General features: G+C 41.4%; 1 protein-coding gene across 1 annotated transcript; it reads right to left on the bottom strand.

Moving 5' to 3' along the window:
• Positions 1-9,560: 9,560 nt before the first annotated feature.
• LOC105444038 (V(D)J recombination-activating protein 1-like) lies at positions 9,561-12,231 on the bottom strand. Its single transcript, XM_030985210.1, has 2 exons — positions 12,164-12,231; positions 9,561-10,311 (listed from the first exon to the last, which is right to left on the bottom strand). The coding sequence occupies exons 1-2, from the start codon at positions 12,229-12,231 to the stop codon at positions 9,561-9,563; spliced, it is 819 nt and encodes a 272-aa protein (XP_030841070.1).
• Between the last annotated feature and the right edge of the window lie 545 nt (positions 12,232-12,776).

The raw sequence follows: 12,776 nt of genomic DNA on the forward strand, positions 1-12,776 counted from the left end.
TATCCATCAACATTAACGTGAGTAGTATCATCGACACGATCGACAGCTTCAATGATCGCTCCGACCAAGAATGATTCCTGTGAACCTGCCCTTCTCCTCTCAAAGAAACTCTCTATGACCATCGCTCTGATCGTTGACAAAACCATCATCAAATATGACAAAGCTGAATATTGAATAAAAAATAGGCATACAAAGTAGACCTATAGCTTTCAGCTCCCCCAACGCGACAAAGTCTAAGACACGTGCTAGCCTGGCCTAGTTAATTAGGTGGTCTGTTGAAAACAGATCACCTATTGTTTTCGTCAGAATTTTCTTTCTTTATTAGGTGGTCTGTTGAAAACAGATCACCTATTGTTTTCGTCAGAATTTTCTTTCTTTATTTATTAGGTGGTCTGTTGAAAACAGATCACCTATTGTTTTCGTCAGAATTTTCTTTATTTATTTATTTATTTATTTCTTTATTAGGTGGTCTGTCTTCGACAGACTACCTATTGTTTTCGTCAGAATTTTCTTTCTTTATTTCTTTATTTTTATTTCTTCCACTTTTTTGTTCCGACGATAACTCAAGATCCGTCCAGTCAATTTCTTTCAATTTTGGCACAGTCATAGGTCCTTGCCATAAGACGTGACAGGAACCTTTTCAAGGTCATCAAGTCTTCTTGACGTCATCCAGGCGCCATTTTGTGTTTTTTTTGGAAAATTTCAAATGATCATAACTTCATAACTGAAAGTCATTTCTCATTCATATTTACCATGATCAAGGTCAATATCAGTCCGGTCAATTTCAGGTCAAAAAACGCGCGCGTGCGCGTACGTCCGCGCGTCAGTGCGCGCGCAAATTTCAAAATGCTCCAAATCGCCTCAAATTCATTTTGGATACGTTTCAGGCCATTTTAAGCATTTCATAAAAATCACGCAAAACACGCATTTTTGCGCGTTTTCGTTCGTAGCGGCCAAACGAAGAATAATTTTCAGTACGTCTTTTTGACGAGGGTATTCCTTATCTTTTTCCGAACAATTTGATACCATGTTTAGCTTTCCATGACCATTATTGACGGAATTAGCGTCCGTTTAAAATACATGTCCGTACGCGCGTGATCTTGTAATACATAGCATATATGGGCAAAAACATGCCTATACAAAATCCATTATAGCTCTTTAGGAAGTCCACAAAACCCCTAATTTTTTCTCATATTTGGGTAGAATATGAGTTGGAAATATGATTTTAGGTCTCATTTGGCCATTATATATATCGTGACATCATCACCATGGCCTTGGAACTCAAAAAACGAATTTGCATATGATGACGTCATCATATATATGGAAAATTGATTGTATCTCTGTAAATTTTAAATAATTTACTTCCAAACTTAGATATGTTGTAGCTGAGACAATTCTCTACAAGATCAGTGTCCATTGTTTTTCATTTTGATGACGTCATCATGGTGAAAATTTCAATTAAAGGCGACATGTCAGAATTTTCTTCATTTGCGTGTATTGTCTATGGAAGGTGAATTTCGTTCACATCGTGAATCTACATGGCATTAAAGGTAAAGACCAGTAATGGTCATGCGATTGCATTGTGAAAGAAACGTTGTGGAATCGATCAGAAAAGGTCGATCATCTAGCATCTGCAAGGTTCTGGAATCATCAAAATGATAAGAAATTTGGCTCATTCTTCGTAAAGTTACAAGCACTATATACAGAAAGATGTATATGGGACTACCCTATCTCTCTCACCAGACCATGAGAGAAATAAATTTACCAAATATATGAATTAGTAGGCGGTTTCCCGGCAAATTTTTTATCATCATGTATTAGTCAAAACATATTCTTTCACATGATTGGTAATGAGAGCTTCCATTTCATTTTTTGAAATTGGGGCGTTGCCAATACTGGTCTTTACCTTTAATCTTTGAGCACTATCTCGCTTATTCGTGCTCTATTTTATCCCAAATTTTGGTATGTTATAGCTGAGATCATGGGCTACAAAACCGGTGTACTTTGTTTTTTGATCAGATGTTGGGATCATGTCGGAATTTTCAATTGAAAGTTGAAATTGCACATTTTCTAGAACTTTGAAGGATTTTCTTTATCATTATTAGGTGGTCTGTCTTCGACAGACTACCTATTGTTTCGTCAGAATTTTCTTTCTTTATTTCTTTATTTTTATTTCTTCCACTTTTTTGTTCCGACGATAACTCAAGATCCGTCCAGTCAATTTCTTTCAATTTTGGCACAGTCATAGGTCCTTGCCATAAGACGTGACAGGAACCTTTTCAAGGTCATCAAGTCTTCATGACGTCATCCAGGCGCCATTTTGTGTTTTTTTTTGGTACTTTTTACTCATGATCATATCTTCATAATGGAAAGGCATTTCTCATGCATATTTCTCATGATTAAGGTCAATATCCGTCCGGTCAATTTCAGGTCAGAAAACGCGCGCGCATGCGTACGTCCGCGCGTCAGCGCGCGCAGAAAATAAAAATGCTCAAAATCGTCTCAAATTCATTTTGCAAACGTTTCAGGCCATTTTAAGCATTTTGCAAAAAAGCGCGCATGCGCGCGCGTTTTCGCGCGTAATGGCACTTCGCAACATAAAATCGCCAATTTTTTTATGTCATCATATTTGGCACATTTTTCCAAGCATTTTGATACCTTGTTCACCTTTTTCTGCCCATTAATAACGGAATGAGCGTCCGTTTAAGATAATGTCCGTGCGTGCGAGCTCTTGTAATACATAGCATACATGGGCAAAAACATGCCTATACAAAATCCATTGTAGCGCTTAAGGATGCAAGGTGATCCCAATTTTGTTTTCATATTTTGATAGAGTATGAATTGGAGATATGATGTAGAGGATCACCATTAAATGCAGGTATTTCCAACTTTGGAAGTTGACTAGCAACAGCAAATCTCTGCGTCGTCATGTTTTGTTAGAAGTACTGTCGTGAAGAGGAGTTGCTGTGCCAATTGCCACGTCTCGCTGAGATTTGAAAAATTTATGTACAGAATCCCCTGGATGTCCCTTTGGCAATTCAATATGTTCGATGACAGCTTCAGAGCCGTCACTCTCTTCCTCTCTTTCCAATTCATTTATTTATTCATTTATTTTATTAGCCAGCTCCTTTCTCAGCTTCAGCTGTCGCAGCTTTCGTTCCTCCTTCTGGACTCTCAAAGCATGCTCGTGCTCGGTCTTTAGAGCATTCGTCTGTCCTCCTGATCCATGACAGCCAGTGCTACTTGGAAGGCTTCTGCCAACCTCGCACTGTCACGAGACATCCGTGAGCTCGCTTCACTTTTAGCCTTCATGACTACGTCACATTGTCCTGCTTCCACACCGCTCTTGATGAACTTAACACTAGCTAGACTCATAGCCTTTGATGTAGAAGTCGTTGGGTTACCTGGACAACTCCTTGTAACTCAAATATGATGCCCTTCACAGCCATGTCTTCATGTATGACTGGTTGTGGGTTTTGTTGGTTTTTAGAATTTCTGTTTAAGATTAGTTGAACCAGCAAGAATTTAGGCATCATGGTACCATTTATATTGAAATCAGTCATTTCTGGAGTCTTGACAAGACAAACATCTTGTCATTTTGCTCTTGTATACTACACTTCTGTTTATGATAAACTCTAGTCAAGTACCTAAATTTCCTACATGCAAGGAGTTTACTGCATGATCAAACAAGTGAACTGGATCAAGGGAATTGTATGATTTCCTTGCCTCTGGACTCTTCGTCTTTCTCAAGAGCAGACCTTACTGCCAAAGCTATTGAGTCCAGTGGGTGTAGTGACAATTTAATTCATTAAAGAACTTTCCTCACTCACTGTTAACAATCCTTATGGCAGCATGGTTAGCTGCGCATCTATCAGTCATTGTATTGGAGATGTTATCAATTATCTTCTGTCTGGTGTCTTGGAAGTCTGCTCCATCATGGAAGTAAGTGTAGGTTTCACACAGACTATCAACAGTTGGCATAATCATCAGCGGTGCACCAGCCAATTCATCACATGCTGCAGCAAGGCATTCGTTGTTAAGGGTGAAGTGAATACTGTTGACATGGATCTCTTCTTGGGTCATTGTATCAAAACTCTAAGTAGCATTATTTGTTGACAATAACGTCTCGGCCATCTGAAAGCTCTGCTACAGCTCCTAACTCGGGCGCTTGATTATTAGTACTTGACAGGGCGCTCTCAACGACATGTTGTTCCCTAACTTCTCACACGGGCCGCTAGGCAGGGACAAAAGACGTCTAGAGGGCGAAGTCCCGGACTGGTATGTGTAGTTTCGATTAGGGCTTGGCCTTGGAGATCTGTGTCTTGCATATCGATCTGGAGATCTGTGTTTTGCATATCGATCTGGAGATCTCTGTCTTGCATATTGATCTTGAGATCTGTAACTCCGATAGTCACGGGTTAGTGATGGAGAACCCCGACGTCCCATGTTTCTTCCATCATGGCCACGTCCTGATGGGCTGCTAAAACGTTGGTGAGATCCCCTAGGTCTATTTGCTGTCTCAAACTTCAATGATGTCTGCTCCAGTTGCTGGTTGCAGCTTTAAGGTATTCTGCCAGCTCCACACCAGATGAGGGGGAGAGAGCCCAAGTTGTCAGCGGAATCTGAGTGCCGAAATCGCTAATGCATGATTGAACATCTTCTGGAAGATCTTCCCAATGCTGATCTACCTCCGGGAGCAGATCTTGGCGGAGTGCCCTAAGTCTGTCCTCAAAGGTGGCAATTGGCGTAATCGTCGTCTTCTTCATCGCTCATCCTTGTCAATGATGTGTCTGCGAGGCTGGGTTTCTCCATGTTCCATGTGTCAAAGAGAGGTGGTTCGGCATTGAGAACTTTGGGCGTGGTCAGGGGATAACATCCTCGTAGGAGCCAGAAGAAAGCTTCAAAGATATTCTGCCCTGAGATGTGATTTCTCGATATGACCTCAGCCAGGTGTGCCTCAAAGTTGGACTTGGTGGTCTCATTTATCTTCGATCCAGCTTAGACGTGGTGAGTGATGATGTGGAGTAGGGTCTCCCTTTCCAATCCTCCACTAGATAGAGGATGAGTTTATTTGACGAACTTTCGATGAGGCCGACAACCCACACCTTCGTGCCGACGTTCGGGTTCCCCTTGTGGTACTTGCATCTTCTCCCAAAGAGAGACTCATCTACCTCTACTTCGCCTGACAGCTTGATGGGGGCTTATTTGCAGTATGCTTCTTTAATAGATTGTTGAAAGAATTCTCAAACAAAATTGGCCCAGTCGACTGCCGTTTCCTTGTATTCAAAACCTGCCTGCGTCGACATGCACCTCGGCGAGTTCTTCAGTAGAAGATCACGGATGAATTTCATGGCGTCTTGGAATGCAAAGTTGGTACGTCTGAGGAAGGAATTCACTGTGATGTAGAATTCCACATCTTTGTGGATATCGTTCTTATGACACCGCCGACCAAAGCCGTGATGCTTTCCTTTGCGCTCCACGAGATGGCATTCCTTCTGGCAATGGGGGCACACCTTCTTGTCGCTGAGCAGACCTTGCTTCATCATCCTTTCTACCACGTCTCTGGGTGGAGAGAGGAAGAGACTGTAGAAGTTCCGAGGATTGTAGAAGTCTCCTACTTTCATTAATTTTGAAGTACCAAACAACTGTGCAATTTGTATTTGATGTACATTGTGTTTGTAAGCAGAGTTTTGAAGAATTGATGGATTTTGGAAGGTATCTGATGTAAATTGTGTTTGTAAGCAGAGTTTTGAAGAATTGCAGAATTTTGGAAGATTTCTATAAATGGATAATTAATGAAGAACTACTGAATTTTAGAAGGTTTCTATACAACTTTCATTAATTTTGAAGTACCAAATAACTGTGCAATTGGTATTTGATGTACATTGTGTTAGTAAGCAGATCAACACACTTGCGAAAATTACCAGCCATCGTTGAAGATTAATTTACAATTTTCCTATGTAGTGAGCAATAAGATTGACATGGATGCCATCGCATCTGTTTCCTGTTGGAGGACTTCAATGCCTTTGTCTGCTCCTCCCACAACAGCTTTTGTGCTGATTTATCAACAAGATTCTTTTCAACCGCCACACTCTCCTCTCTAAATATTTTCCTTATTTTGTCCTGAAGTCTCCTCTGGCTACCTTTTACCTTTATTCTGCCCTTCTGTATGTTCCTTGCTCTGGAGATTAGTTGCATTTTGGACAGAGATTGCAATTTTGCCTTTGAAGAAGCACATGCTTTCATAGGTGAAGACAATTCCGACTATTCCGATTCTTCATGGATATCAAGTCACTCCTCTAGATGGAACACACGCCGCATTTATCGTTGTCCTCGGCCACAAGTTTACAATTAAGGCTGGGGACTGTTTCCTCTGAGTGGGTATCAACTACATGTATGTACCCTCTGATGTTTTTGTTTTTCAGAAAGTCAACAAAGTCCTTGTTCCCAACACATACCTTGGACCCAGCTACAGATTTCACAAGTCCTTGGACAGATTCTTCATCCAGAACAATAGGGATACCATACAGAATATTTGTTGGAGGTGCAACTTTCTTGCCCACAAACTCAACTTCCCATGTCCGGTCCTTGAATATGGTGATGCTTTTGGGAACGCAGACATTGGGCTCCTTAACAATGACTGAGAAAATCAAGATCCAATCATGTTGCTTGCTCAACGACAGTCCATAGTCCTCCGCTGCTTCTATCCCTGCTTTCACAACATTTGGGGTCGGAGCAATTCCATCCTCTTGACACATTTCACATGTGTCATCGTGCTGCGTAAAATCTCTCAAAGGAATTTTGACCGTAAAGACCTTCTGTTTCAAAAGTTTGAAACATGCCAGCTTCTTTATGCACATCTGATGTTATGAATTGCTAAAACTGTTAGAAGTCCAGGGTAGGAAATGTACGGGGCTGAGGGCATTTTTGCCCCCTAATTTTTTAAAATAGCCCCCTGAAACGGCCACCACTCCGAATGTGAATTAGGGAAAAACTGTGTCTGGACCTAATTGTGGATCTACCTTACCGTGCCACTCGGCACACGGGGGCAAGCCTACAGATCACAATATCCCTTTAACTATCCCTTCACCCAATAACATTTGATGCTATTAAAATTTAAAAGATTTACACAGTTTTGTTGTTATATTGGGGGTATATTTTGCTTCTTATTTATTATATCAGGGTATATGCCCTTACTGGCCTTATACAAAAATGCCCATTGGCACTATTATCTGACTTCTGAGCTGAGTCAGGCCTCAGAGTCACTCTCAGACAGTCAGAATAATGTCTAGCGTAGAGGGTCTATCCTGCTACTGAGGAAACTGTGCACGTCTTTGTAGAAAGAACAACTCGTCCTGTCTCTCCCACTTCTGTTATTGTAAGGATTGGTCTTATTATAGCTCTTTGTCAGAGCTCTAATTTTGTTCTTTATCTGAGCCCACATCCGAGAATGTCTGGCCGTTTTCATACTGTCACTCATCTCTTTAAACCCCTTTTCCCCACGTTTGGAAGGACGCTTAGAAGTCTGGTGGAGGAGCTCTCTCTGCCTCCAAATCGTTATTAAAAACTTCACCTCACCATCACTCCAATGAGAATTGTTCACTCAAAATTTTGTCATCAAAAATCAAATGACGTGTTTGGCTATTATAAGTCGGTGCCATGAACGCTAATGGGCGAATTTCTATGACAATAATGAGGATGGCCTGCTGTCCTGCCACTCTTGAAAATGCTAATGTAAATCAAGAAAAGGAATATTTAGGTACACAGTAAGGACGAGTAAAGAAAATTTATGTAACGGTCAAAGTCGGTCATAATTACAATAATAAATTATAATATTAGCCAGGCACGTCATTATAACAACACTGTAATGCAAGTTTTAACACAAGTAAATCAATTCTATTCCATTCCATTCAGTACTTGTGCTAGTAATAATTACCCGGAAGACTCGGGAGAAGACTCCGTGAAGAGCGAATTGCTTGCATCAAAGGGTTCCAATTCCTCCTGTTAACCAAATTAAGAAAAAAACTTAGGGTAAAAACGCAATACCATGAGGAATAAAAGAATAAAATTGAATTGAACTTTATTTCATTCATCATAAAAACATCATAACAAACATATAAAATACAAAACATAGCGTCCAAGTTAAAGAGAAACATTTACAATACAATACAACAACAATAAAGATTCTGATTTGTTACAATCAGATCCTCATTTATATATATATACCCGTCCCCTTGAGCTTGGAACGGGCTTGAGTAAACTTGACTTTCGTGTGGTACGCGGCGAACGGCACAACTACGGGCCGATCCTTCGACCAGTCCGCTGTTGCACCATTGCCGCCTCCATGTGATATGCCGTACGAGCGGTCAATGTCAGCTGGAGTGATTTCGAACCCGAGCTGATCAGCCAACCGACAGATGGCGTCATTCGTTGACTCCTGTGGGCGCTCCTTGATGCCATGGATGCGGAGGTTGTTGCGCCGGGAGTGCTGCTCCTGGATGTCTATAACTATTTCTAACCAGATGGACTAACTCACAGAAGCGGCTACTTCATGCTCTTTGAGTGGTCGGAATGATGGTCAATGATTGCATCTGCTACACATCTAGGAACACCATAAATTTACCGGTACTTGCCTTACTGGAAAGGTTTTGCACCCTGTTTTACTCCTGTAATTTGGAACTCTACTTAAGCCCTTTCCTCAGGCCCTTTTCCCCTTTCTTCAAAACTTTCTTATATTCTTTCTTCTTTAAATTTACATACAATTTCACAAAGCTGCTCATTCTGATTTTCATATAATAATTAATGATGGTTGTAAAAAGGTCCTCTGATTCTTCTCTGCTTAGATGTTCACATATCGAAATCTCCCAACTTTTTTGTATACAACTGCTTGACCTTACTGCCGTTCCTAAGAATTCTCTTGATGAATGAGATTTTCCCACCAATTTGTGGATGGCGAGTTGTTTTCTTACAACAATTTCAATAGCCCTAAAAAATCTGTATGCTTTATCAGATACCCTAAACAAGCCTCCTCGGTTCTGATACGTCATCCAGACCGCAGTAAAGGACAGAAAAGTATCTGCTTCGGTCACGTCATCATCGTCGATCTTCCAAAGTAACAATACATTATTATATTTCTGACCTAAAGGGGACTTCACTCGAGTGTACCTTTTTACTAACGCAAACGGCTGATCGCGCGACCCTCGCTTGTCTGCTAGCTGCGAGGCATGGGCGATTCGCTACACTGTGCGCAGTGTATTGTACCTGATGCACTACACTCGACAGGCGAGCAGCCTGTTGTGTAGCGGCCGTGTTGCAGGAGCGGGGCTGTTCGGAAGATTTCGGCAGTCAGCTGGAAGTTTCCGAAGTCAATCAGAACAGATGGTTTTTTTCTCGGTTTTGCGCTTGAGGGACATGTAGCGGCGTGCATGTTCGAGCGTGAATAAATACATTAACGCAGTCTTGGGTGGCCTCCCATACCTGGACTCCACAAATCTCTCGTACAAGAAGTCGTTTAAAGAAGCATCCCAGGTTGATGTCGGCATGTGTGGCATGGAGCAGCTTTATACGGGGCTCTGATAGGAGAACTGGCTCCGCCAGTTCTCCGCACCCTTTGAGATGTCCGCCAGTTCTGCCTGAGAGAGCTTATCAGGATTGACCTTCATATATCTGCCTATGTCGGCTGTCTCCTGATAAGTCTTCTCAATACGAAAGGTGCCAAGCTCTGTTTTCGCAGTGTCCCGCGTGGCATGACAGAGGGTACACAGATATTCTGAGCCGCTGCCTTGCAATCCTCCATCTGCTCGATCTAGTTTTTCATCTATCATACTGTTAAATATTTTAAGCTTATGAAGACGCGTCAACGAAGCTGTATACATTTTCATGGTATGGTCGTGCATGAGTTTGCGTTCCCGCTCAATATCTCGTAGCAGCTGGGCTGAAGTTGAGGATGAATTTATGTCTCCAATCGCCTCCATTATTGGTCTGTTTACCTGAACAGCATTTGGCTTCTCCTCCTCAAAAAGAGTCACTGTCGATCCATCTTGTGTGACAGCCTCACACTTGAGCACTGCGAACGAAGCTCTGAAAGCCTTATCCGGCAAATACGAATCTGATGCTCCTTTGTGAACAGATATGTCCCCCATGCCATCAGCCCCGTCTTTGATTGTAGTCTTGATCATGGTTGTGTCATCATCGGGAAACCCTTCCCACATGAGCCCTTCAGCAATATCTAAATCCATCTCTTCAAGTGTCTTGGCAACTGCCTCGTGGTAGCTCCAGGCCACACCTACACAATTTGGCTCTGCAAATTCCCTGACAATATAAAAGAAAACAATTAGGTACAGGTCAAAGTGTTACGTCAATATTTAAGAGCAGAAAAAATGGAAAAATAATGATACCTAATCCCCTTTTCTTCTTGCTTTTCATTTTCATAACAAATTGATTTGTCTGCAAAAAAAACTCCACACATTGTTAAAAAACAATTAGACCAACTCAAGCAATTGCACTGTCGTTTTTATTGATTGTCTTTTCAACCACAAGAAAACATACACGAAAATACATGTATGAGAGAAAGAAGCTTTATAACTAATAAAATGTCTTGCATTATCATGGACCTTATAGCTACACAAAGGTTTTATTAACATGAAGAAATAAACTCAATTTTTTTTTGACAATTTATTCTGAAAACTATCAAGAAGCATGGGTAAAGGTGTCCGAGAGGACATAGTACCATGCAGTGGCGTATGCAGGATTTTTTCAAGGGGGGGGGGGGGGTGGGGGGGGTGGGTGCGTTAGAAATTGGATGGCATAAAAGAAATGTTTTTAAACCGAGGCGGAAAAAATTGGTCTTTCACCGGCCCTCCAAAAATCGCTCTGTAGGGGAGGGGGGGGGGGGGGGGCGGTACCAAAAGTACACAAGACGAGAATGAGGAGTTGGCGACTGCGAATCAACAATTTGAGGAGTTGGCGACTGCGAATCAACAATTTGAACTTGTCGACTATGGGGAAATCAAAGAATAAGAGATTTCGGCAGAACAAGCCTCAACCAACTGGATTGCAGAGTGTGAAAGAGACACAAGGCGAGGATGAGGAGTAGGCGACTGCAAATCGAATAATTTGAACTTGTCAGACTATGGGGAAATCAAACAATAAGAGATTTTGGCAGAACAAGCCTCAACCAACTGGGGCAAACCCGGACTTTAGTGCCCAGCTGAAAATCTCAGTTTATTATGGATTTAATATCAATAATATTAATTATGCTAATATATGCAAATATAAACATACCAAAACTTGATGATTTTTAATCATTTGACGTCATAAAAAGCAATTTTAAGCCAAAAATAGCAGCGAAGTAGGGGATCTCCTCTTTGCTTGATGCGAGATACTAGCGAACTGAAATAACCGAATAAAAACTATGGTGAACTAAAAAAAGAAAAGAAAAAATCAAACCACCTCTGAAATTACCTTTGAAATGTTTATTAATTTTTTCTTCCGATATGCGCACATGATAGGGGCAGGTTGGGATGGGATGGGGGGGGTGCTCAATAGTCGCCAAATTTGGGGTAAAAGGGCAACTGGCCTGGGGGGGGGGGGGCTAAATTTATTATTTACTTTTATTTCTTTGTAATCATTTTTCTATTTTTTTTTCCGGGGGCTCTTTTCTTCATTCTGCTTCTTCTTTCTTTCTCACCAGATTTGCACGAAATATTGGGGGCTTGACGAAATGACAACCCCCTTTCCTGATGGGGGCGCCAAATTCAAGGGTTATTTTTTTTATTAAATTTTCTTTCTTTCTTTTCTCTGCCGCCCCCCTTTTCTCGCTTTCTCTTGAATAGACATGCACGCATCGAGGGGCGGGTGGGAGTCGGATGGGTGGTTTCTGGGAGCTTGATAGTTGCCAAATTTTGGGTAAAAGGGCGCACAATTGGTAATTATCCATTTTTTTAATTTGTTTATTCTCACATTTATTTATTTATTTTATTTGTTGGGGCGGGGGTATCGTTTCTTTGCCGTTTAATTCTGCTTCATCTCTCTCTCTCTCTCTCTCTCTCTCTTGAGACATGCCTGCAACATTTGGGGCCTAAGGAGATGAATCCTTCCCCCCAGCCCCCCCCCCCTGCCCCCTCCCTCGGAGCAAAAACCCCTCCCCCCCCCCTTTATTAACGGAAGCGTTGTGGTGAAGAGGTTCGGACTCTCGTCTCTCGACTCGAGGGTCGGCGGTTCAAACCACATCCGTAGCGTTAATTTCCTACAGCAAGAAATCTGTCCACACTTTGCTGCACTCAACCCAGGTGAAGTAAACGGATACCAGCAGGAATTTATTCCTTGAATACTAAAGCGCCCACTTGGCAGCTATGCTATGGCGGGTAATGAATTAGTTTCGCGCCTCCGGATAGGTGAATAGAGAGATGCCGTGTTTAAATGCTATATTATTATTGTTGTTGTTATTATTATTATTATTATCATTATTATTATTATTATTATTATTATTAATATTACTATTATTATTAGTCTCAAGAGGACACTTTCGTATAAAATGGAAATATAGTCATCATATTCAAATTGGAACAGTAGTTTTAAGGACAAGTTGGAACGTTTTGGCAAAAAGACAACATCAACTCCCCGTCATTGGCCAATTATTGCAATATAGGCAAAGTATCTGATCGAGGCTGTAACAAAAGTTCTGTTGTCCTAATGTCTATCAGTCTATGGTGGGTGGATTCATAGCTCTGTTGGTAGATCATTTAACTCAGAATGAAGTGATTCTTCATGGTGCA

This window comes from Strongylocentrotus purpuratus, unplaced genomic scaffold, assembly GCF_000002235.5.
Source record: "Strongylocentrotus purpuratus isolate Spur 01 unplaced genomic scaffold, Spur_5.0 spur5_scaffold_14, whole genome shotgun sequence".
Lineage (NCBI taxonomy): Eukaryota > Metazoa > Echinodermata > Echinoidea > Camarodonta > Strongylocentrotidae > Strongylocentrotus > Strongylocentrotus purpuratus.

Coding starts and splice junctions, on each gene's coding strand:
- LOC105444038 (XM_030985210.1), bottom strand. CDS start 12,231: ATGTGGTTTGAACCGCCGACCCTCGAGTCGAGAGACGAGAGTCCGAAC. Junction 10,312..12,163: donor CTCTTCACCACAACGCTTCC/GTTAATAAAGGG, acceptor TTATATTGTCAG/GGAATTTGCAGAGCCAAATT.